The sequence below is a fragment of the Vicugna pacos genome, unplaced genomic scaffold (genome assembly GCF_048564905.1).
Source record: "Vicugna pacos unplaced genomic scaffold, VicPac4 scaffold_20, whole genome shotgun sequence".
NCBI lineage: Eukaryota > Metazoa > Chordata > Mammalia > Artiodactyla > Camelidae > Vicugna > Vicugna pacos.
The window spans coordinates 26,182,997-26,209,152 of NW_027328741.1; the positions used below are offsets into that span (position 1 = coordinate 26,182,997).

The 26,156-nt window shown below is 42.9% G+C and overlaps 1 protein-coding gene across 1 annotated transcript; it reads left to right on the forward strand.

Moving 5' to 3' along the window:
* The first annotated feature begins 554 nt into the window (after window positions 1-554).
* On the forward strand, window positions 555-25,829 carry LOC140694225 (uncharacterized). Its single transcript, XM_072957594.1, has 5 exons — window positions 555-729; window positions 1,323-1,531; window positions 19,076-19,159; window positions 19,447-19,567; window positions 25,743-25,829. Exons 1-5 carry the CDS (start codon window positions 591-593, stop codon window positions 25,793-25,795), a joined length of 606 nt encoding a protein of 201 aa, XP_072813695.1. The 5' UTR covers window positions 555-590; the 3' UTR covers window positions 25,796-25,829.
* The last annotated feature ends 327 nt before the right edge of the window (window positions 25,830-26,156 follow it).

Below are 26,156 nucleotides of genomic sequence, written 5' to 3' on the forward strand. Positions count from 1 at the left end.
TCCGAGCTATGTGCAGACGCTGAGGACAAACTGTACCCCCGGATTTGCTTTGCCTTCCCTTGCCTTCTGGCTGGTACACACCAGATCACTGCAACCCAAATGCGCCCGCAGCCCACAGCACAGTATGTACCTCGATCTCCTCTCCCCTCTGCGCAGGGCCTGCAACATGAGCATCCCTGACTACGTGCAGTGTGCTGAGGTCTATGAGACTCTTCCCGTGGTGGTCCAACACGTGGGGATCAACTCAGAGGAGAATTTCTTTTACATCTATAAGAGAATCTCCTCGGTGAGCCAGATCAGCCCGTGCGGCTCCCAGTGGGCACTCTGTATCCACTACAGGCACCACTATGTGCCCGAGAGTGGGTGGAACGACTTCCAGACCCACTGCAAGGTCGTGGGCCCTGTCACCATTACCGACTGCCTCTCTGCCAAGGCATTCTAGAAGCTACATGTGCAGAGGAGCTGTATGGCACCACGCTTAATGACTCTCAGCTCTTTGTCTTTGTGCTGCATGGGGAGGTAGCTGAGCAGCTGCGCAGCGACGTGTCCTTCAATCTACGAGGACTGCAGGGTGGTGGAGAAAAGGATCGATGACTTCACAGAGTCATTCTTCATCTTGCCCAAGTCCAAGTGGCTGGATGCAGCCCCCAACAATTCTGGGGACAAGATCGCCCTCCGCTGCATCCCGTTTGAGAAGGAGGACACCATGGGACTGGATACAGACAGCAGGTAAATTTCCCTGGAGGCCAGTCCACCCTGGCTCTGTTCCGGGTTTCTTCCCTACATCCAGAAAGGGATCAGCAAGGAAGAGGACTGTCTTGTAGCCAAGGTGGAGGGAGGTGAAGCCCGCTGGTTTACAGACATTTAAAAGTGAATCTGCCTCTGTTTCAGAGAGATCCTCTTAGGGTTAATGTGGACACTTCCTCCCGCTTTTCAGCCAGGACCATGGTGGGACCCCTTGAGTCGCTGTCCAATAGAGTAGCCACAGCCACTGATGCTAGGAGCACTGGGGAAGAGGCTGGACTGAGCTGAGATGTGCTGTAGGTCAAATGCACATTAGACGCTGAGGTTTGTCTAATAAAAGAATATAAACTATCTTGTTACTTCCTATATTGTTTACATGTCAAAATGATAGTATTTTACATGCAGTAGATTAAGTAAGATCTGTTCTTAAAATTAGTTTCTAGTATTTGTTTCTGTTTGTTGGTTTGTTTCTTTGTTTTCTGTTTCAAATGTGGCAACTGGGAAACTTTTTTACATGGCTCTCATTTCATTTCTTTTGGGCAGCCTGTCCTGAGACAGTCTCATCCCTTTGTTTATAGATGAGATGCTGAATCCCGAGAGGCAGAAAGAGGCGCTGGTTGAGCTGGGGCTGGAGCCGGTGTCTCCTGCCTTCCAGGCCCAGCATCTATTTGGCTCAGGCCCTCTCTTCCTGCCCGACAGCCAGCATGCCATGTTAGGACATCAGAAACACAGCCAGGGACTTCCGAATGAACTCCTTATGCAGGGAAAAGCGTATCACGGAGTTTGGGTAAGAGCAGGGAAATGTTCATTCTCACTTTGTCCCTGTGATTAAGTCAAGGGCCCCACTTTGCCTCGAAAGTGCAGACGAGCTCTTCTGGGCTGCCTACCTCCCCACCTTCTGCTCTGTTTCCCCATGTATCTATCGTGCTCTGCCTTGTGCAGAAGATGCTGAGATGCCTTTGCCGAGAGTTGGTCCCTGTTTGCTGGGGAGAGTGAGGGAAGCTGTGTCACCCTGGCCTATGGACTTGGGCCATGAGGCTGGAGAGCACTCATGGTGGTCCCACAGGTGACGGTCTGAGGACCTGGCACGTGCTGCCGGGCCCGCTGTGGGGGCGGTGATTTGTGATTCTTGAACTTAACTAATCTCAGATTCTACTTTCTGGTTGTTGGTAAGTTGGAGGAGAAGATGCCGGAGAATTGATAAAAAGAATGTTCAGACCAGCCCTGTGAGTTATAGGAACAGGGGACCCGAGTCCCACCTGTGTGAGGTGCCTAGCGGGCTCTGGATGAATTTTCTGTTCCTCCCGAACATACCTCTATGGCTTAAGGAAGGGGAAAGTCATATCGTGGCCATAAACTGTACTTGTTCCCACGGGGCCCTGTGATCTACATGCCCGCACTCCCCTTCTGCTCCTTGGAGATGAAGTGTCAGGTTTAGGAGCCTGGACACTGTTGAGGGCATAGCTGCCAGCACTGTGCTACACTGAGGCTCGCTCCGTTCACCTCACATGTCACCTCCTGCTGAGCCCCCAGGCGTCAGTCAAGGTAGGTGCATCGGTGCAACGTAAGCAGGGACCACCTTCTCACCCTGCACAGACTGGTGGGTGAGCAGTGGAAGCCTGGAGCCCTGCCCCAGCCCCCAGGCCAGTGCCTCTTTTGTCATAGGAGGCACTGGTGACACTTTTCTTAGCAATTGCATGGCTCTGAGTCTGCAGAGCCACCAGAGAATGCCAGCTTGTTTTTACCTTTTGAAGTCTGCCCTTGGGATTTGGCAGAGTAGCTGGATGTGTGCTTAGCCCATAGTGGAAGACACTGTCACCATTGTTTACCCAGAACCTCGTGTACCAGCCATGGCTCTCGGCATGAAAATACAGCAGCACATTAAACCTCCCTCCTGGTGGGTCTGTCGGTTCTGGTACCATAAGGGCTCAGCCAGCATCTGAACGTCAGTGAGATATCGCGGCCAGTGAGCTAGGGTCAAGCACATTCTCTTCCAGTCACTTTTACTCCATTGCTGCTTTTACTATTCCACAGTCATTAATTTTTTAAACAATGCTTTGGTGCAGGAGCAGAGCCTAATTCTCTCCTGCTACTCTTGTTAGAAGTGAGTAAAATTGTCCAGCCTGAAATGCGACCACAGTTTATAGCTCAAATCTTCCTAGACGCATGTAGGTGGAGTTTTGGTTAGGGGCGCTGACCACGTTGGGGTCCCCTGGCAGCGTCGCTTCCCTCAGGCCCCTGTCTTCCCTGGATCAGGAGGTGAGGGTGGGTCTCACCGTTCCCGCGTCCCTGGCCTCACACACTCACGTAAATTCTTGTACAAGCTGTCAAAAGCATTTTTGTTCTTGTGTGTTTCTAATTTTCTCTTGTTCCTCTTTTCCTTTTTCTTTATTCCTTTTTCTCTTGTACTGCCACGTTAGCATCTTGTTGCGTCTGAAAATGTGGGCTGTGCACACCCTGAATTTGAAATAGCCAGATCGCCCTCCGTGCTGTCTCCATCGCTTTAAAAACCAAAAAATTAACAGCTGCCTTGATCCCTGTATTATCCTAGTCATCATTTTTATTTCTAATTTTTTGAAATATTTGCTTTGTTACCACATCACCCACTGGTGTTTGATACCTGTTAAAATCCTTGCTTTGAGGAACCTGTTTGGTACTTCTTATATTTGGTGACTAATGTGCCTTTATTAAATTTGTTTGATTGTTTTGAAGAAGTAAGATGCGAATTGATTTGGGCTGCTGCTGAGGGATTGTTTTCATGGAGTATTTAACCTTGTAAAATCAAATTCTGCAGGATCTTTCTCGATTCCTGCTTTTACACAAACGTGCTCGGCACGCCGTTTTTGGCTGTCTCTGTGTGACATGCGTGACGGCGCTTCCTGGCCGGCAGTCACTGGTGAGAAAGTGGCCTGCTCTGGGGTGAGCAGCTGCAGGGGACGCTGTTGGAGGAAGCATTCACCGTTTTGTTATTATTATTTTTTTTTGCATTCAACTTCCCCATGCCATTTACTTTACTTTGCCTTCATAAAGGGGCAGAAGTGGGTCTAAAACCCATGCCACTCTTTTTTTCCCTTTACGAGGCTGGTTTCTCTGAGTATCAGGAATACATGGCCTTCTCTGAAGAGGCTGGCTCATCTGTATCTGGTGGACAAATGGACCGCTAAAGGGGACCGTAGTTTCCACTCTGTTTCAGCCAGTGGGCATTCATAGCCGGGTCTGTGGTTTGCCTCAGCAGCCGTGCTGGCCTCCCTGCACCGGCCTTTATTTTAACCCATGTTGGCAGTAAATAGCTGACTCCGTGTCTGTTGCAGCTGATGTCCACCACTGACAGCCGTGTCGTTAGTTTGCGGTAGTAAGTTTCCGACACCTCAGTCAGCCGTGAAGGAAGATGCTTTGGCCGACCTAGGACCTTGGATTCTCACCCCCACCATGGTTCATCTCACCCGGGGGAAGGGTTTGGCCACCACCATCATGCTGACCATGAGGCCTTGTTTGTCCTTTCATGCTCTGGTCCAAATGTGGACACTACATTTTTCACTGAATTTGTCTCGATTGAGACAGGCCAGAATTTCTGAATGAGTCCATCACATTATGGGTGGGGAACAGAACAGAAGTAAGTGTCGCAAGTAGGAATCTAGGCTGTCCGGGTTGGCAAATGCAGGCTGGGATTTGTGATGGCCGGGATGTGCCCTGGACAAAGGCCCTTTCCCGTGGCTTCCGAGAGCCCAGATGTCGGAGTGAGAACAGCCTTGCCTGGGATCCTCCATCCTCATCTGCTCACTGGCAAGTGTGTCTGCTAATTAGGAGCTCCCCCAGACCTCGGGCCCTTCAAAGTTCAGACCACGGGAATGCATTGAGTCCCTTCTCCTGGGCCTCCATTGTGAGAATCCAGTGCCTTCTGAGGTGACCCGTGCCGGGAGATGCCTCCCCCTCCAGGGAGCACCCTACGGAGGACTGTGACTCAGTGCACCATGCTGTGAGCTTGTGGGGTTCCGGCCATGGTGCGTGCAGATCCAGACTTGAGATGGGCTTAGCGACAGAAATAATAGGACTGATTCCGGGGCAGGGATTGTGGGAGGGAACAGTGGAAATTGAATTTGACCTCAAACACATAGGTGGGTGCTGGGGCTGTTACTAAAATGGGGAGCCTGGGAGGTACCTGCCAGGAATCGAATTCCAGAGTAAATAGTGGACATGAGGCATTTTTAAGATGCTATTTTTCATCCAAGTTAGGACTTCAAAGAGGCACTCGGGTATGTGACCCTGGGGCTCACCTGAAGAAGCTGGACTATAGATACACGTTAGGAGTCGTCATTCTTAGCTGGTGTTCACAGCCTTGCATGTGAATTAGATCATCTCGAGAGGTGCAGACGTTGGCTTGGGGGGGCATGGCTGTGCCTGGTTTGGAGGAAAGCCCAGACCATGCAGCTTTGGTGTGTCAGTCAGCGGCGTTTGCGATTTTTCGACTAATGACGTTTATCCTTAAGGGGCCGGGCGGTGGGCAGGGCCAGCCAGGAAGAAATCTGAAGGGAGGGTCGTAGCCACCTGTGAGTCTTGGGAAGATGCAGAGTCTGCAAGGTGCCAGAGGGTAGAATCCTTTGAAGCTGGAGTTGGAGTGGGGAGTGGGGAGAAGGTAGTCACACTCACCTGTGAGGGAGGGAGGGAGGCCTGGGGAGTCCCCAAACTACCGGACTCACTTTCCCATGAACAGAAGGCAATCATACAGAGTATCTGTGGTGAGAAAGGATGGGCGCTGGGAGGGGAGCCAACCTGGAGAATGGTTTTTGGACAGTTCTGGAATAGTCTCCCTGCAAAATAGAGTTAAAAATACCCAGACTCTTAAGAACATTGATAGTGACTTGGGAGGAGGCAGTTGTTTTTCTGGCCTCCTAAGGGTAAGGCATGTATCCGGGGATACACAGATGATATGGGCAGTCTGTTCCGGGTGCTTGATCCTTACTGGGGGAACAGTGCAAGTTTAAAGGGGGAGAAGGACAGCGGAGGGAAACTAGCCAGGCCCCGTCTCAGGTACCAGTCGGCCGCCCTACTTGCATTTTGCATTCACATCCATGCCTCCCAGGTGGGTGGTGGCAGCCCCCTTTTGCAGATTGGGAAGCCTTCTCAGAGGGGTTAAGGAATTGGTTCGTTTAGCGGCTAGTAAATGCTGTAGCAGGATTCAAGCAGGGCCATGTCAGACTTCAAGGGCATGTTCTCTCTACTGTTTCCAGTACTTCCCTGTTGTACCTGGAATGGTGAAGTGGGTCAGTTTTGGAGCCTTTCAGAAAAAGTATGATTTAAGTGCCTCAGGACTGTTTCACAAAACTCAGCGTTCTTTGATGGTTCTGAAGCATGCAGTGCTTTTTGCCCCACAGTTAGTAGGTCTTACTCCTTTGTTGATTACATGGTTACAAATGACGTACAGGTGCAAAACCACACTTAGCAGATTCTGAAGGGAAACTCTCCAGTTCTCCCTTGATCGGCTGTCTTCCACGGGATGTAACTGTGCTGCAGCTTAGGCCTGAGGTTTACTTATGGAGTGAGGGTTTGATATTCAAAGTTAGCATAAAACGGTCAGATGAAGAAAATCGACGTTGACAATTTATTATTGGGTTTCATTAGTCAAGATATACTATCAGTCAATGGCCCATATAACAAATGAAATTGAGTACACAACATTGCATTTCTTACTTTCTATTTAGAGTTCTCTTACAGAATAAGGTTGCCTGCTTTGTAACATCAGCTCCACCACCACGGCACCTATCAGTGTGTAGGTGTGATTGCATGTACACCGTGAATATAATCTGGGCTTCCTCAGCTTCAAACACTACAGTGCATAATCACGGGCTGTAGCCATCCCTTAGTCACGCAAATACTTCTAAAATTATAGGATGCCAGAAAAGAAAGAAGAGAGAGAGAGAGTTTGCCTTTATCAAAATTACTTTCAATTCTAACTGCAAACTGTTTTTGAGCAGCTCTGGTTTCCTTTGGATATGAATATATACATTTTTTTTGCATGTAATCTGAGCTTTGTACTAGAACACCAAGTTCTTGCTGTCCACAAGCCACAAAAATAGTAACCAAATTGCACACGTGTGAAATGGTTTATACTTTTTTCTGAGAAAGTATCCTTGAATTTGGGACTTGGTCTGTGATTTTTGCTTTTTGCTTCCCCCACCCCTCTTGTAATCTGTCACTCTTTCCCACTTGGCCCCCAAGATTTCGTGGTCTCAAAGAGTGGGCAAACAACCAGTTGGTCACCATGTACTGCTGCTATAGATGGAGCCCAGTGGAGACCTAAAGGACATTATCTGAGAGGACTTCCTGGAATAAATGGGCCCTACATTCAGTTGTGAGGACAGAGTAAGAATCAGCCAGGAGAAGAGTCAAGAATGTGGCTCAGGTGGCAGGTGCAGCCCAGGCAGAGGCCTGGAGGCTTTTTGTGTGGGGACCCGTGGAGAGTGCCCTGTGTGATCCAGGGTGGAGTGTGCCCCTGCTGGGGAGGACACTGGAGAGTGTATAGAGTGGAGGGCTTTGGAAGAGTTTGGGATTTACTAGAACTGACACAGTATGCAGTGAAGGGTGTCATCAGAAAGTGACCGTCAGGAAAGGTACTTCTGGTTTTGCTTCTGATATTCTACAGACAGAAGGGTCGGGACGAGAGAAAGCAGGTATGTCTGTCCCTTTGAGACCCATCCCATCATTCATTTATTCATAACACGCGCACTTCTGAGTGTCAAGGGTAGAAAAGTTTCAGCCACATTAGTAAGCAAAATGTATTTGGTTCTTGTGAGCTTAGCATTGTCAGAAGTTGAATTACCCTAGAATGTTCTAGGAACAGAGGAAAAAATTTGGGAGGTTTGAGGGAGGGAAGGCTTCCTTGGGAAACAGTCAAAATGATCCTGGAGGCAAGTGGCAAGTAGGAGCAGGTCAGGGGGCCCTTTGGTCACTGGGGACCTGGGTACTGAGGTGAGGCTGGGCGAGCAGGGTCTGGGGTGGGGATAGAATTCCACCAGGGAGCCTCTGAATGGTTTGAAGTGGGGTGATGTAATCAAATTTGTGATTTGGGAAGGCTGCCTTGGCTCTGTGTGTGTGTGTAGCGGGGAAGAGGGTGAGGATGCCACCAACTGGGGGGTCATTAGAAGACCATTCACAGGCTGGGAGAGGGGCGTCGGGACTGCTTGAGGACTGCTTGAGGACGGCAGGGGCAGTCTGATTGCCGGATTTCCTTATGGGGAGGGCTTGTTAGCGGGGTCGCTCTAGCGGCACCTTGTGGCTGGAAGAAAACTGATGGAGGCCGCCAGGTGGAATTTCCTCTTCTCTCCTTCCCTGCCTTGTGTGATGACCCTAGCTCAGCTAACTTTGGAACAGAAGAGCTAAGTTCCAGGGTAGCCCAGGGGTTAGTTGAGCTCGTTCGAGTGAGATCTGATAGGATTTAAGCTTGTGTTGACATCTGCATGTTCACTTAGAAAGAAACATCCCGTCATTTCGATTTCCATAGGGGTTTTTATTCTTCATAAAGATTGCTTTATTGGTGAGAGGAAATTTAATACAGCTGTTGTCTTTCTCAAAATAAATCATATCTTTTAAGAACTTTAATATTCAAAAGAATAGGAATGTATAAAAATGTTAAAGTAAGTATTTGGTGTAGTTTCTTTGCTTTCTGAGCTAATGTGGATTTAGAGTATTTGCATTACTTAATAGCACATACTTGTCAATATTTAAAGAGCTGTTAGTGAGCGCCCCAGGCCCCACCTCTCAAAACATCATTAAAGTTTGTTCTGAAATAGTGAGGTCATAAAGGTCTATTTTGAAGAAATCAAAAAGTTGGTTTATAATAAGCAGCATAGCTACATTTATAAAATAATAATAGGTTCAAAATTAAGAAAGTGAAGGATAATTATTTTTTTTAAACCTGAAACATAAAGTTTCTTGTGCTAATGTTGCAACTGGAAATTTTGAAAAGAAAAATCCTACTGTAATATCATCTATCTGGAATACATATATGAGTTTCACGTTTGAAAAGTAACTGCGCAGTGGTTTTCGAAGTCAGGAGCATTCCAGCTCAGTTACTGGCAGTGGTGGTTGCTGGTTTTCAATGGAAGAGCCTAAATTTGCCATCTTAGCTTTTTTTTTTTTGTAGTGAGAGGGTTAAGTAGTGCTTTGCCAGCATGATTTTGGGGCAATTTGAGGGCAGATGTGTACCAGCAGTGAGATATTTCCATGCATTGTATTTTTTGAACATCACCAGGGCACGTGTGGGTTTGTGCCTGCAGGCTGGGATGCTGCAGGGCTCCCTGATCCATCACCGTTATGTCTTGGTGCTGCTACAGTCAGTGAATGATTTTCTGTGGCTTGGAGGTAAGGTGGTCTGATGCAGATGATCAGATGTGCAGTTAAAGTGCTATTACTTGAAATAAGAGTAACCTAGAAACATGGCTCTAACAATACAGGATGAGAGAGGAGAACTGGCTGAGCTGCTTGCAGTGGGGAGTCTTCTCAGGTGACTCCCTAACCGTGATTCCTGCTAATATCCGCCCCAGCCCTGCACGGCAGTCTTAATATGGAAGAAAAGATTGTCAGTGAGCAATCTAAGTAAAATCTTTACTCTTTTCTATCCTGATGATGAATATGTAAGTTGTTTTCATGGCTGAAGTACATTTCCTCATTTGTGAAATTTGAGTAATATCATTTACTTTGTCTGACTGTGAGAGTTAGACGCCTTGTATACAAAGAACCAAAGAGGTGCTTAATAAAAATGTACTGTCACAATGACAGATATTTTAGAATGATCAACTCTGAATACTACAGTGTGTCGCTTATTTCTGATGCATATTCAATATGTATATATATGATATATTTGAATATGGTATAAAGTAACAAGGATTTATTACTTTTTAGGGCAGTATGAAATTTTAATGAAATCTGTGTAATTCTAGTGAGACAGGGACTAGGTAAATTGCCTTAAGCAGACTACCTTGAAGATTATTTACACAGAATATGTATTGTTACAACTCAGAATTCATGTTGCCGTGTAACCATCCACTCAGACATTTAAATTCATGGGGTTTTGACCAGATCCATTAAGTTTGGTAAAATCCACATTGATCATTTTCAGGGAATAAGCTTCTCTTTGTGATTAAAGAAAATTTTGATTTTTTTCTGCACTCTTAACAGATTTAAAACATCAAAACATTGATTTGACATGTCACTTTATTAATAGAGAGAATAAAGCTCATGTTGTTTTATTATGTAAATAAATATTTTTGTATTTCAACAAGGTTGTACGATTTCCTGGCTCTTTGAGAAGTATTTTACAATATACTTAGATAACCTACTGTTGGAAAAATACAAACGTGACTTTTATGAATATAAGCCTAGCACAGATCTGTTGGTTTTTGCTACAGTGCAAGACATGAGGCATAGGAGAGCTTTGCTGCCGATTGCCAGGGGGACAGATAACATGTCTCAGTTTCCACTCTTGTAAAATGAAGTGGCTGGACCGGATTCTTTCCTCTTCTAAGATGAGTTTCCATGAGCTTATGTCTTCTGTTTATATTCAGGAGTATTAGCAATATCAGATAAAATACTGAATACCCCTACCTTCCCCCGAAGTAAAGTGCAGTATGTGCTACATAAGCATTTAGTTATCTGATTTTCGTTTCTGATCCTACAGGCAATTTTTGTGTTGCATGTTTCCCGGCAACCTGGAAGGTCTTTTTACCCACAGGTGGCGCTGTTGCATCTTCTTACAGTCTTAACTTTCCTGTTTGTAAAGGAAGGCTTAAACGTTATTTTAATTTCTTTGCTTAATGCTTCAGAATAACCCAATGTCCATTATGTCTGTCTACCTGGAAAAATTATTCTGCTTATATTTTAGTTTTATTCTATCATCTAGCTGTGAACATTTCAGACTTGCTGTGCAAACAGTGACAAAATCGGACTTTTCTTCCAGTGTTAGAAACCAGTGAGCCGGGATTTTATAAAACAGCTAGAAGCGGCCTCTGGAGCACCTTAAAGCTGAAAAGTGTGTTGAGTTCCCTGAGTATTGACTCCGCCGCTGTGTGTTAATTGGTGGTAGGAGATTTGGTACATATACGAAGGGGTGTAGTGATTTGACTTGGGTTTGCGTGCACGCGCTGCCACTGAGCCACGTGAACCTGAGTCAGTTCGTTTTGAGTTTTTCCCTCATCTGTGAGATGGGGACATTCGTATCTACTTTGTAGAATTATAAGAATTAGAAATTATGTAAAATGTTTACCACAGTGGGTATGTCAAGAGGGCTCAAAAACTTTAGCTGCTGTTTTGTGTGAAGCCATCATTTGAGAGTCTCTGGCAATTACTAAGAAACAGGAAAATAAGAAAAGATGGTTTTATGATGAGAGATATTTGAGGAGGTTCCATAGTTCCTAAATCCATAATAAAGCATCAGCAGAGTAAGAACTGTTACACAGTCGCCCTGAACCAACGTTAAGCCACAGATTTATTTGTTACTTCATATATGTTGGGGCTTAAGGGGATGCAATACTTATACACATGTTGTTTCCAGCAGCCAACTGAGAGATGACACAAAAGAGTAGGCAGGCGATAAATGTCTTCTTTGTTACTGATGAAGCCACGTTCTCCATGAACTTCAGGGCTGTGGAAAAATGCGTGTCATGATATTGTGTCCCAGAAGTGGAGACTCACACTGTCCCATGTAGCTCTGGGCCACAGCGAGCCTTCCCTTGAGGGGACCTGCCCCTTCATGCACAGGGCTGACCTGCCATGGAGCTGAGCATCCCAGGTGCTTCCCAATGGTGATCAACACTGGAGTGAAAGGAAGGGTTTCAAACGCCCTGCTTGTCTCCCCGGACACACACCTCACTCTGTTAGTGTGAGGAGGGCTAATTTTGGGCCAGGGGCCAGGGTTGTGAAGGGAGAAGCACTCTCCATGGCCCAGAGGAGTGATTAGGAGGCATCCCCTCCCTCGGTTTAACCAGGTGGTGGGATGGAAGAGAAGTGTGCTCCCCAAGAGTTTATAAAAGGAGAAATAAGGATTTTTTTAAGGACTTAGACTAGCCAGTAAACATAAGATGATTAGAAAAGAGACTTGTAAATCACTTTCCTATTAAGTTTACATTTGTTGAACACCCAAAATGTGCTACATTCTTTTCTCAGAATTTTACAGAAATGAATCCTTCAATCTTCTCAACAAGCGAGTAAGGAAGGTTTGATTGTTATCCCAGTTTTACAGTGTGGAAATTGAGGCACACAGAGGGTAAGTAAGTCGGCAAAATCACAGAACTAGTAAGTGGCAGAGCTGGTATTTAAACCCTGGTTGTCTTGTTTTGAGACTCCCAGAGATGGGTTTTGGGTGTTTATTGTTATCGGCATCCCTGAATCTTTGTACCACTGTGCATCAGTTAGCCCAGAAAGGACAGGGAAAGGAGAGTTACACAGGTGCTCATAGTCGTGTCTCAGCGACTGTCCACGGAGAGTGCACCGTGATTGGCATTCTTTGTCTTCTGGGCAGTAGATCTGTTCGTATAACAGAAATTTTGTCCATTGAGTTAATCTAGAAACCCTTCCTGCTCTGTTTCTATCCATGCTTGCCATGTGACTGCCTGCCCGTGATTGGGCCATGGAGGAGAAAATGTACTCATGGTTGAACTCTAATATTTCAGTCTGGTTCATAGATTCACGTCTTCTGTTACATTAATAAGTTAAGTTTCTGGTTTTCTTGCATCAGTGTGTCATAAGTTTGGTTAATGTGAAACCACTCCATCGGAGCCCAGGGGTGCTGACGGTATAATTTCTGAGCACGTTGTGGCACACTTAGCCGTGCAGACATGGCTGGAGGATTTCTGCCTTCCTCACTGATTTCCCCCAACAGCAGGGCCCGCTCCCACCCCCGGATGTGAGGTTGGGAGCTCTCTGAGAAGGCCAGTCAGAGGCCGAGTCCACCAATCAGAAATTGATGAAGTACCTGGAAGTCGGTTTAATAGAAGAAAAGGTCTTCCAGGTAGTCAGATGGGCTGTTCGAATCCATTTGGTGAAAAGCTGTCCACTGTCTGTGGTTTAGCTGCTTCTTTGCTGTTGAAAAGTCTGGAGTAGATGAAGGGATTTTAAAAAGCAGAAAGGAGTGATTTAAGGTGGTACGTCCACACCGGTGAGAAGTGATGGTTGACCGCCCATGTGAGGAATAGACAGAGTCTTACAAACTTCATAAAACAGCTTTAAAAGCTCTGCCATCTGAGTGCACTTTGTGTGGGGTCCAGTTCATCACTGGTCGTGCTGTGAGGGCAAGTAACTGATGATGCAGAAAGGACACGGAGGCATCAAAAAGGTCTCAGTGATTTCCCTGTTTAAAGGGTGCGGCACAGTGTAATATATTTGAGCTGGTTTCTCACTGAACAATTTTTAGTGTTTTCTGGGAGCCCTCAGTGCCCCAAGGTTCCATGCAGCTGGGTGTCCCCTCAGTGCAGCTCTGTCAACGCTTGCCCTGGGGTGACGCGGTGTCACGGGGAGCAGGACTGTCACTGTCCCCGGCTCCTCCGAGGTCCGTCTCCTCATCCGCAGAGCCGGGTATCTCTTCCGTGTCTACTTAGTAGGGTTGCTGAGAATCACACTTGATGGTTGTCAGGTATGATATGTGGTTGTGTCTGTGATTGGCATATAGTCAATGTTTGATAGAAACACTTGTTTTTTATTGTAATTGTGGGTCCTAGATTGCAGTGGTTTTAGTCTGCGTTTTTTTATACCTTTACTCTTATTTTTAAATATGCACTTATTTTTATTTATTATTTTGGAGGTACTCGGGACTGAAGCCAGGACATTTTGCATGCTAAGCAGGTGGCCTTCAACTGAGCAACACCCGCCCTCCTTCTCTGCACTTAAAAATAAATATTGCAATAAACAAAATAGCTCTTAAACACCATCATGGGACCTAGTCTCTGTATAAGCAATTGAACACGTATACTATTTCAATAAGAATAAATTTTGTTGGAACATACAATTCTGAATCTGTTAATGTGCTTAAGAACGATCATAGCTAGTGATAAACACGAGACTTGGATCCAGTACTTCTTATGGTCTGTTTTGCCATCATGGGAAATTACACTCTACAGGGAAGGCTAATTGGGTCTCTTTGATATTTGGATGGTTTAGCAGATGATCTAGGCTTTCAAAAACTGACAGTTTTGTATTTTAAACAAACTACAAAGTTATCTTGTAAAAGTTTTAGGTCCTAAGCTTGTGAAGTGCCCAGTAATCCAGGGGGAATATGTCTGTGTCTGTGTGAATGTTTGTGTGTGTGATTTCAGGAAGGTAGAAAGAAGTTCCATATAGACTTCTGATATATTTCTCCTCTACTTTAAGATGTAGGCATATATTTACACAAATAAATTGATATTCTTTTGTCATTTGGCATATTGGTGGGAATAAGTCATTCTCATACTTGTTTCAGAAGGGTTGGGGAGCGTGAGCTTAGAAAATGGGAGGAGAAAGGCAGGGAGGCACTTCACACTTTATGCAGGATATGAGAAACAGTAGCTTTTCTTTTCTCTTTTCTTCTAAAGCAAACTGACACTGAATTGTAACATACTATTACATAGAATTGCTTTTCTGATCAGAGACAAGTGCCTCAGATTTTTCAAGGCAACATGAATGATGAAATGTGTTTTAGCATTTAACTTTAAATGTAGTTTTATTTTTCAAGTAAAAGGCTATAGACTGTTCTTTCTTCCAGCAGTGCATGAAGTTCTCATTTATCCAGGTACATGATCTATGTGCTTAGTTTCTTTGGGTTTTTTTGTTTTTTTTTTTTCAGTGCTTGTTTCATTGTGGTGTGAATGAATGTTTAAAATTTCTGGATTTTAATCTTTAGAACATGCTGATTTATCAGAACTGTTAAAAACCTGATTGTTCTTTGGTCCTTGTTTGGTGGGGCACCCTATTGATTACTGTTGTCTGTTAAAGAGGGAAATTCTTCCTCTAGCCTGCAGATCATTAAGTGAATGGTTTGCAGTGTGCCCTTAAATTTCATTGAATGCATTGAACATGATTGTCCAGTGAATTTTGAATTGACTCATAGTAATGACTTTGCTTTGTTTCTGTGGCTTTTGCTCCTCTCACAAGAGTCTGAATTCTCTGTTGCATTTTGTATATGTGTTCTTCACAGGGGAGGAAATTTTGCATTTTTTACAGAGGTGGGTTTTCCTAACCCCTCTAAATGCCTTCTGTCATTGATACAACAAAAATCTTTTTGTTGCAGTGCTTAATTATTTCATAAACTAGTTTTTGGCTTAATCAGAAACAATGACAGAGTGATAATAAAAAATAGGAAAACCTTCCTTCCTTTGAAAAATAGAAATGAGGTGGTCAGGCTCATGCATGCTTTGTGCCTGACACCCATACTCTCATGTCATTGTGTGTCATGATTCGGAGATGGGTGCTGTGGTTGTCCCCAGTCTATGGATAGAAGACTGAGACGCAGAAAATTTCACTGAAATATCAGTGTCCCAGCTACCCAGTGCTGTGGGAGCTCAGACCCTCATGTTTGTCCCCAGCATCTGTGCTCTTCACCACCATGCTCCACTACTGCCTGGAATCGTTAATGAAAACGTCTTTCTTTTTTGATTTCTTGTTAGTTTGTTTTCTCATTGGAGACCTCATCTCCTCATTTTCCTTTCAGTTATCAGTGTAAATTTATTTTAGGTCTCATGTAGGCAGAAGCATTGCTATCAGTTAACTTCTTTATTACTCACTCTCCAGTGATGATTGTTGCTAGTTGACCTAATCAAGTCATGCTTAAGTCTTTCCTGCTCATGAAACTAAAAACAGTCATGACTTACAGAATGCTCAAAGAAGAAAGTACTTGATTGATTTTTTTTGCTACCCAATCAAACCAATCAAATATAAACCCCTGTGTTGACACATATTATAAGCCTTCCAGAATAGGGTCACTGTCTTCCTTGTGTTTCATTTGTTTGGTCACAGTGTCTGGATCGTGCCTTGCTGTCTAGCAGTTTTGTGAGGATACGGTGCTCATGAATCATTGTAGGACAGAATTTTGACAACAGACTCTGTTGTTCATTTCACAAGGGAAAAGATAATATAGAAATATTGCTCAGATCTATTTTAAAATTAAGCTTCGAATTTTGAGAAGAATTCAAATACCATACAAAGATCTTTTTCACTGATTTTAGATATATCTTAGACACATTATGGTTACATAGCAGAGTAACTTATCAAGTAGATTTGACAAGATGAGTGTAATATTGATTATTTGTTTTAGTTGAAATTTTCTACCTGGGATAAATTAATCAGTGCCCATTATTGAACAAATATGATTGTATTCCTATGCAACATGGGAGCAGACTTCATATGTTTATATGTAATATACATGACTGTGTGTTTTAATCTGTCTGTCAGTGTTTATATAGTTTTTCGGCAATTTTGTAACTTTAGAATTCTTCTAAGAAAATCACCCCCGTATCTAGTGCCGTTTGTACTGTGTATCCTGTCTTATGCAAGGGATTCCACTGTCCCCTCAGTGAGGAATCTCCTCTCCTTTTGAGTTAGTAGCAGATTTAAAGGAACTGTGATTTCTAGGCCTTTGCTATCCACGTGTTTGCAGTTGGCTGTCAATCAGGATTTTCCCTTTGAGTTTTCATTGTTCAATTAGAATTTTTGAAAATAACTATTAGTATATTTCACCGGTCTCCCTAGAAACTTGATGTGTTTGTGCTTTTCAGTTTTCAATTTATGAAAATTGTAAATGCACACTTGTTTTTAAGTTGTCCTTTTTCACTAGATATTTGTTTACATTTTTACAGTTAAAATAATTTTCTTCCCAATGAATGAATCGGTGTGCATATTTTAAAAGATACCTTACTTTTTATTTTTCTTATTCTAACACGTATATTCATTGTACAGAATTTAGAAAATAAGGATAAACACAGTAATAACTTAAAAATGGCCTCTAATCTCACCTGGAGATACAGTTGTAAGGTTTGAAATTGAGAATTACAAGTCCTCTCACGTTGTTCTTCTTTTTCAAGTAAGTTTTGATTACTGAGACCCTCGAATTCCCATATGAATTGTAGCAGCAGCTAGTCAGTTACTGCAGAGGAGCCCGCTGGGATTGTGATCGAGACCATGTTGAGTATACGGATCGCTCTGGGGAGCACTGCCATCCCAAGAGCGCTGTCATCTGATCCAGGAATCTGCGTGGTGTGTCTGTCCAGGTATTTAGGTCTTCTTTAATTTTTTTCAAGATTGCGTAGGGGTTACATAGTATTTTACTTTATTTTTTTGTATTTATACTAAGGACTATTGTGCAATGTACCGGGATTCGAATTGTATTATAGCCCCGCCACTTGCTGCCACCATGGATGCTGCGGTCTTTCTTTGCCCTCTGTAAAATCTTGCACAAAATAGGACGTCAGTAACTCTGTCTTGAATGAATGACTATATGATTGCTGGATGATGCTTGAGAGTCCTTGTGATGATGTCTTTTTCCCAGTCTTTCCCCTCTTCTTAACTATGCCCTTTCTCTTCCTTTCCTCCAGCCTGGTTTTCAGCCTGCCTGTGGCATTGATTTTCCTTGTCTGTGGACTCTACCTTTCACTATTTCACGATAATGTTACATGTGGGCTGTGGAAACTTGCTAGATGTCAAGAAAGAGCAAATCCATTGCATGCTAGTATTTTTAGATTGTGTTATTGTTTTATCGATTGAAATTAAATTAGGCTGACCCCTGAGCCATCCCCTGAGCTCTTTTCGCCTTCCTACAGGTGATACTGCTCTTGGTGCTGCATGTGCCCTTCCCCCAGACTTGGTTTTGGAGTTGAGTAAGTCACCATCAGAGGAGCTCTCCCTTTAAAAGATGAAGAGAACATTTGCTCCTTCTCCCTGTTTGGGGACTTGGATGAGATGAGGTAACAGATAAAGAATGGAGCCCCAAATCATTCTGACCACCGCTCTTTCCATTCCTTTCTCCAGGGGAAAAGAGTACAATTCAACAGTATAAAGATTTTGTGCTAATGAGATAGACAAGACAACCGATCATTTATTAAATACACTTTCATGCCAGAAACAATTGTATTATACACATAAAAAGCACATATATTTCGGTAGTACTGTGGTTACAAACGTGGGTCCGAGTTCAAGTCCTGCTCTGGAGTGACCAGTCCTGTGAGATGGAGAACTGGTAGGTCGGCTTAGCCTCTCCAGGACTGGTTTTCTGTCCTGCAGAGACGGGGCTTGCTAGGCTTCCCCCCCGTAAAGGTGCTGTGGTGTGTAAATGAAGCGCGTGGGCAGCCCGAGCACAGCTGCTCATTCCTCCTATTTGCAGGATCGCATAGCTTTTGCGGTGATGGCTTTATGACCGCCCCGTGTAGACTCTCAGTGCTCCAAAGGGATGCCTTGTGGTTTGGAGATGGGGTTCTCACTTCTGTAAATACCCAAGGATTGTGTTATTGGACCGTGCTGATTTGAATCTATTCTTTAGAAAGTACATAGTGTAGATATATTTTTCAAGCATGCATGTTTTTTTTTTTATTATTATTTATAGTTCTACCCTCTCATCTCTTGGTGTGACTTTTCATGGAATATAGGAAACAGTCCTAAGCTACCTGTCTCTTCACAATTCTCCGTGGTGGTTTTCTTCCCTGACTAGAAGAGGGTTTTGCATAGGAAATTTTCTTTGTTCCCCTTTTCTTGGAGTCTCTCTGTTTGTCTTCCAAACTCTCACCTGTCCATCTGTCCATTTATTTACCCACTGATTTTTCTGACTTGTTCCAAAAAGCATTTCAGGCAGCTTACAGAAGAACAGATACCAAATAAACAGGTGAGAAAATGGGGTCAAGTTCAGACAGTGAGGCTAGGAGATGAGCCTGTGTGAGGGTTGCAGGCATGAGACACACTCCTCTGCCTTGTGACTTATATGATTGACAGCAGTAGTGTGCCTGAGGCTCCCAGCCGACACAGGGAAGCAGGATTTGTGGGAGATGCTCACTGGCTGTGAAATAAATAAGTGGCTTAGGAGAAGCCCAGTCTTTCCAGCTACTAATGTTTAGGAGAATATTTTGAGTGTCTTCCAAAATCAGAGTATTGCATCTTTTCTTTTTCAGAGTTCTATGTATAGTTGATTACATTCTATACCTGGAAATTTTCCAAAACTGCTTTCCACGTGAGTCCCATGGCTCGGGAATAGGGTGATTCTGCTCATTGACGGGTGTTGGCCAGAAACAGAAAATGATAGCATCAAAGGAACCTGGTATTTTTCAGTCATGTTTTATCAGTGCTGTAGATTTCAGAAAATGCTTTCACCTTTTCTCTCCATCTGAAGCGGCAGCGTGATCTCTTTCCAGCATCAGGAGCTCAGGGCCACGGGATGGTGGGGGCTGACTGCACTACCGTGAAGACAACTAAGGTAGTCACTACAGGCGTGGTACTTTTACATAGTGCATTTCATGTTCTTTAATAGGTTTCAACAGGTAATTAATTAACTGAGTTAATTAACATTTAATAAATATGATGCTTTTTTGAAAAGACAGTTATAGGCAGAATTTAATTTGTGAACACTTTAAAAACGGTTTCATTACTGAAATTTCAGTAGGGAAGATTCAGTTTATCTTATTTACGCTTCTCTTTAAAAGTAACAAAGAAACAAGAAAGAAAAAGCAGAGGATGATTTCTGTTCTTCCTCTCGGCTTGCAGGTGCCCTCACCCACAGTGGCATCCATCCAGACACCAGCACTGACACTGGCCGTGCTGAGAACTGCCTCAGCCCTGAAGACACATCTGACAAATAGAAGGGGGCCACGCCCTGTTACAGCAGGTGCTCTCAGTTTGTGGGTCCTTATGTAACTGTGTGGTGTTATTCAGGATCGCCCGTTCTACATTGTGTGACGTTGCTACAGTGTCTCCTAGTTATTTGTTTCTGTAAGCACTCGTGTATTTTTTTTTATGTGTGGTACTAGACATCTAGAAATGCTTTTTCCAGATGAAAAATAATGTGTATTTAATATAAAAGTCTGAAAAAAGGGTCAAAAGGGTCTATCCTGTTCCCAGTATTCAGAGATAATAATTAGCACTTTAAAATCTATTTTCTGTTCTTTTCATCAGTGTGTATTACCTCTGTCATAAAAACCAGCAAGCACTCTGTGTCTGTTAACTGTGTGGAGACCTCCATTTTCCATTCGGCTTATTACACGTTTTTCTACAATATTCTGTTTCCCCTGGCATGATTTTTAATGACCAGTATAGCATTCTGTCTTTTGGAGGCATCGTCCATTTTACTTCGGACTAAATAAACTTTTAAATTCCAAGTATATGTAACTGAAATACTGAAAAGAGAACTGTGGTGGTACCGAAAGGCCCCTACATCCCTTCCCCTTTTTTCCTGAGAGTGAAAACTGCTGATAATGTGGTGAATATATTTCATGACCTTTATGCCAATGTCATATATATATACACATACATACATACACGTATATGAGAAATCTATGTATATGTGTGTGTATATATGCTTTATTGTAAAATAAGGCCATACTATATGTTTTCTGCAGCTCGCTTTATTCACTCAGGGTTATTTCATAGACGTCCTCCCCCTTCAGACTCACCCGGTCCTTTCAGATAGAGTGGAGGGGTCTCCTGATGTGCAGGTTTGGTCTCTTGTGCAAGGACACCTTTCGTGGGAGAGTACTGTGGACAAGGCCTTGGACCACGCTGAAACACCGGAACTTTAGTGCCCAAAGCTCGCCGTGATTTACAGCATCATTGTCTTGATGGTGGACACTTAAGTTTTCTCCATCTTCCACTGTCAGAAAGGGTGTTTGACTGGCCTCCATCTTGTACAAACATTCCTGTGATCTTGTATAAGTATTCCTTTAGTTAAGGTTTCTGGAAATTTAGTCCCTGGATGTGACAATTACATGTATCACAGGCCCTTTCAATTGACTCTAGGAATTCCTTCTCCAGTGGGGAATGAAAAGATGTAGAATAACTTATGTAACCAATTCTCTATCGCTGGATATGTTTTCACTTCAGCTTTTCTTCCCACCATTGTAAACAGTGCTGTGTAAATGCTCTGATGAGTACATCTTTTTGAACTGATTTTTTTTAAGTGAAACGATTGCTTAAAGTGTAGTTCTGTCTGTGTGTACAAACGTTTTTCAGAGTTTACATATCCATTGACATGTCGTCCTCCAAAAAGATCGCTCACAGTTTATTATCTCAAAGATGGACACTAGGTAGAATATCTTTTAAAAATATTTGCCAATGTGATGAGCAAAAGTGCTTTTTCATTGTTTTAGTTTGCACTTGATGGCCAGTGATGTATTGAGCATTTTTCACTCATTAGCCATTTGACTTTTAAAAAGTGAATGATCCCTTTTGTCCTTTGCACACATTTAAGTGAGGGAGCTTCTTGTTGCTTTGTGACAGCTCTTTGTATGTTATGAACATTAACCCCATGTCTTCATCAACATGTATCACAGAGCTTTTTCTTGTCATTTCTTGCCTTTCATTTTGTTCAGTAGGTTCATTTTTATTGTGGCCCAAACTAATCTTAAGATAGTAATTGTCTTCTTTTTGGGTTTTATCCTTGATATTATTCTTAGAAATACTTTCTTATAATGTTATAAAGCTCTTCTGTAGGTTTTCTTAATCTCTAAGTTGGAGATGATAATGGTACTTGTTATAATGAGGAGAAGTTGAATTAATATGGGCAAAGTGTTGTATTTGCTGTTATTAGTACTTTCTAATATTTACATCACTATCTGGAATTTTTCTTGTGGTCAATATGACTGGAATTGAATTTGTTTTTTCCAGGGGATTCTCTGATTGTCCCAAGACAATTATTGAATTCATACTTTGCTCTTTTATTTGAAATCCCACCTCTACAAAATACTTATGTACACTAGAGTCTCTTTTTGAGATCATTGTTAATTTCTGTTAATCTTACGTTCTTACTCCAGCACCATATCTTACATATTGTAAAAACTTATTCAATATCTGACAGCCCAAAGTTTTTGATTTTTTTTCCATCCCTAATTTTCTTGGCTAGTATTATGACTTTATTATTCCTGAAGAATTCTAAACTACTTTTTTCTAGTTAAAAAAAAAACAGATAAGAGTTGTCATGGGATTATTTAGTAAGTTTTGAATTATCTTTAGGAGAACGTACATCTTTACAAAACTGCTTTACTCCATACAATATGTTGATGTCTCTACATTCACACCTCTTACTTCACCCCTCAGTACATTCCTGTAATTTCTGCATGTACAACATGGGCATTGTTTTTGAGTTTATTCCAGATTATTGTTGATGTTTTTGTTAATTTTGTAAGTGAGAATTTTTTGCTCTTATGTTGTTTAACTGTTAAAACTGACACCTAGGAAGGCAGATTCGGTTTGTGACTACTCACTTTGTAACTTCTCATTTAAAATTGTAAGTATTATGTACTTGTTACAGAATCCTTTCTTTTCTGTTTTTAAAAATTTGTAGGATTCTCAAAATGGTCATAGCTAAGTAGTATAGGTGGGGAGACAAATGGAGAGAGGTAGTGTGGCTCATGTACAAACTGTGAGCACTTTCATGGCTGTCTGTACGCTGGAAAAGCTGCTGAAGAGCCCAGGTCAGACCAGGGATGGCTTTGGATGCACTTGAAAGCCAGCTTTCCTGCCTGTATGGTGAAGACTGGTGGGCGTGGCAGGTAGATTACCAAGGTCGAATGGAGGTTATTGGCTGCACAGAGCGCTGTGTCTGTGTGAACTGGAGACCATCGCCATGGGAAATGCTTGGTGCCAGGATCAATGCAGAGGAGCTGGGGAACCTGTGTGTTAAGGATTTTCGAGCCCTGGGAGTGGGAAGATCAGACTCTGCATTCAGATCTGAGTTTGAATTCATCCTCTTTAGTTTACTGGTCCTCTGACTTTTGTCAAGTTATATACCCTCTTTCAATTCTTGTTTTCCTGTCTCTCAAAATAGGAGAATTACGGCCTGCTGCTAGAATGTTTGATCAGGGTAAATAATTTATGTCTATAAGATGCCATGTACAGTCACAAGCTCAGTGAGAAATGCGCTGTCGCCTCTTCTTCTACAACGCAGTGCTTGAAAAGACATGGGGCAAAACTGGTCCCTAATTTGTGTGTGATGCAAGAAGGAACAAAATTAATGTCTTGCCTTTCCCTAGCAGTATTCTTACTCCTTTGCTTCATTTACTTCTTTCCTCCTTTACTGTCTCCTATCCCCTCCTCCACCAAAACAGCCTGAGACTCTCTCAGAACACTAGATTCAAATTACTTTAAAGGTTGTCTCATCCTCATGAAATGAGAGTAACATAAAAAAATCTGTACACATCCCAGAATACATTGTATTTGATTTACACACACTCATGCGCGCGCTCGCACACACACACACACACAATCAGGCTACCTCCCACTTGCAGTGGGAGAAGGACCACTTTTTCTGAGTTTTCATTCACTGAGCATGAGGACAAAGTCTGTTACGCAGACTTTCACCAGGCTTCGTGCATGGTGCTTTTAATTGGGTTTCTGCTTTTTGGCCATAGATATAGTCTCCTAATAGAAGAGAGAAAGTGGAGACATAGACATCCTGCTGAGATATTGGTGTCATCATTTTTGAGTTGGAAAAGGCTTAAGGCAGCATAGAGTCGTAACATTTTATGGATGAGATTCCATGATGGTGTAACTTGGACAAGAACCTGGGTCTTCTGCCATCTTGTCCACAAGGGTGAGGAGGCAACTGGGAAGGGGATGGCAGGGATCCTTCTTGCTTGAGTTCCATGGTCTTGCTACTTTTCATTGCTCAGCTGCCTTTAGTTTATGTGCATGAGACCTCTCATGGTAAGGTCACTCTGTCCTGATAGATTGAGTTTCTTATCAGCAAAAACTCTGGACTCACTCATATTTCCCAGAGTTTTCTGCTGACCTGCTGACACTTTATATAAATGAGACCTAATTAACTACTGAATATAAAATCCTTTTTGTTATCGTTTGCCCTCGAGTTCCATAGGAATGGTGTGCTGTCTCAGGTTGTCTAAAGCTAGATCTGAACAAAGATAGGGTGATAGGTTGTGCTGCTGGACCCTCCACAGTCGAATGGGATTTCCACCTTAGTTTTTAGAATCAGGCAGATGAGTTCAAATCTTGCCTTTACTAGTTATTATCTTTGTGACTTGGGGGAGAAACTGTACTTCTTTGTGTCCAATTTTCTTTATCTATAAATAAGTTCAGTATTTATTTTAAGGTTTCTGTTCTAGAATTGAATGAGCCAATTCCCTCATTTATACCTAAAATAGTGATTGCGTGGTTCTATGCTTATGCCTTTGTAGTTGATTACTAAGGGACTCGGCAGTGAGAATGGGGGTGGGGTGCCCATGAATAACAAAGCTTATATTCCAGGATATGCTTGTAAAAGACTGGATGTGCAGTGGATATTTGGTAAATATCCACACCTTTCCTAATCTGCATTGATTGTGTATATATCTTTATACTAATATAAGAACAATTTTTATTGCAATTTAAATATCTTTGTAGTATTTACAATATGTAGCTGTAAAAAATACGTGAAATAAATGATTTGACTTTTCTTTTCAATAAGCAAAACAAAATAAAATAGAAAAGAAAAAAGTTTTGAAGGAGTAGAAATAATTTTATTTCCGTGGAATCAATTCCGTATAATAGGTATTTTGGTTGTGTTGTTAAACAGCATATAAAATTGATAGGCTGTGACATACTGGAAATGAGGAAACAGTGAAGACATACTACCTCCAATGCAGTCATTTTATTACCAAGTCCAAACTTGTTCTGCTTGCTGCATGACAGGCCAATAAATCGAGAGATGAGATGTTGGAGTAAGGAATAGTGACTTTATTTGAAAAGCTGACAAACCCAGAAAATGGCATACTGATATCCAGGAGAACTCTCTTCCCCAAGTCAGAATTCAGTCTCCTTTTATACTAAAAAGCGCTGGGGATGTGGTTGGTTGTTGCAAACTTCTTGCTGTACAAATTGTTTCTCCTTGGAATCCTTTGGACTTGCAGCTGTCCTTGTCGGTCAAATTATGGTGCCCCCGTAAACCCTCCAAAAAAAAACAAAGGTTATTCTCTATTTTGCAACTTGCCATCTCTACATAAGTGTAGAAGAGCTAACATCCTTAAAGATCAGAGCCCGGACAATAGGCTATCCTGGATATTTCAAGCTAAAGGCAACTTTCTTTTACAAAAGGTGCAGAGATATCAAGTCTGAGCCTAGAAAACAGGGTACAGGTTTAAAACTAAATGAACACATCTAACATGGAGTCAAATTTGTTCTTTTGTATTGCAACCTCTTTTTCTACCTCATAAATAATTTTAGTAAGAAACATGAGCAAATTTTTTTTATTTTTGCTTCTTAATAACGGATGAGTGTGTCAACTACACCTTTGTGACAGGGATGCTGTGCGTTCCTTGGTGTCACAGCAAACTCTTGTTGGGGGTGGCCGACCCTGCAACATGTCTGATGTCCCGTGACTGTTGGTGAGAGTGCCCCTAAACAGGGGCTCTCTTCAGGAACCAGCATAGTTGCATTGACCTCTTCAGACCTCTTTTTCAGCTGCAGAAAATTTTTTCAGATACTCTGATGGAAAAATCACTCCAGCTGGGGATAATCAGGGAATAAAGGAAGAGGAAAAGGGCTTGGAGTAGAGTAGAAGAGAAGGACAGAAGTTCAGGGAGCCTGGGGGCTTGGCAGCGGGGCCTCGGGTAAGAGATGAGCAGAGGTGGGGAGGGGCCCGGCTACAGAACCAGCTCCTGCACTTTTTCCCGCACCCAAGCCACACAGCTTTTAAATGGGCCCAAGACTCTCTCCTGTCTGGATGTCACCCTGGGCAGAACCTTGAGAATCGAAGGTAAGGGGTGAGTAGCACTCACCTAGGGTGTCACTGAGGACTTTGCTCAAGTCCACAGTGCCTTTTCAAGTCATGTGCCTTCACCTGTTCTTTATCTCAGGATCTGAGAAGCAGGAGGAAGGAACTCAGGGAGAGATCCAGGAAGACATCTGACTGTGTTAAGAGACGACAGTCACAGCGACACGGGGAGCAAAGACACTTGCAGCAAAGTAAAATGATTTCACAACTATTGCATCAGAGCTGCAGGTGTGAGAGAGCGTAATCCTGTCTCAGAGTGCAGGGGGCAAGAGGAAAGGAATGGTAACATTAAAACTGACAATTGAAATTTTGTTAAATAGCCTGCTACCCTAAATTTTATCACTTGAATGTATGCAGGTGTATTTCTGTGAGAATTTATAGGTTCACACAACCACACCAGCCACTCTTGCTCTCATCTGGGGTGGGCTTTCTCAAGCACAGTGCCCCTCCTGCTTGGGTGGGCCACGCTGTGGGTCCTTGCCTGGGGCCGGACGGA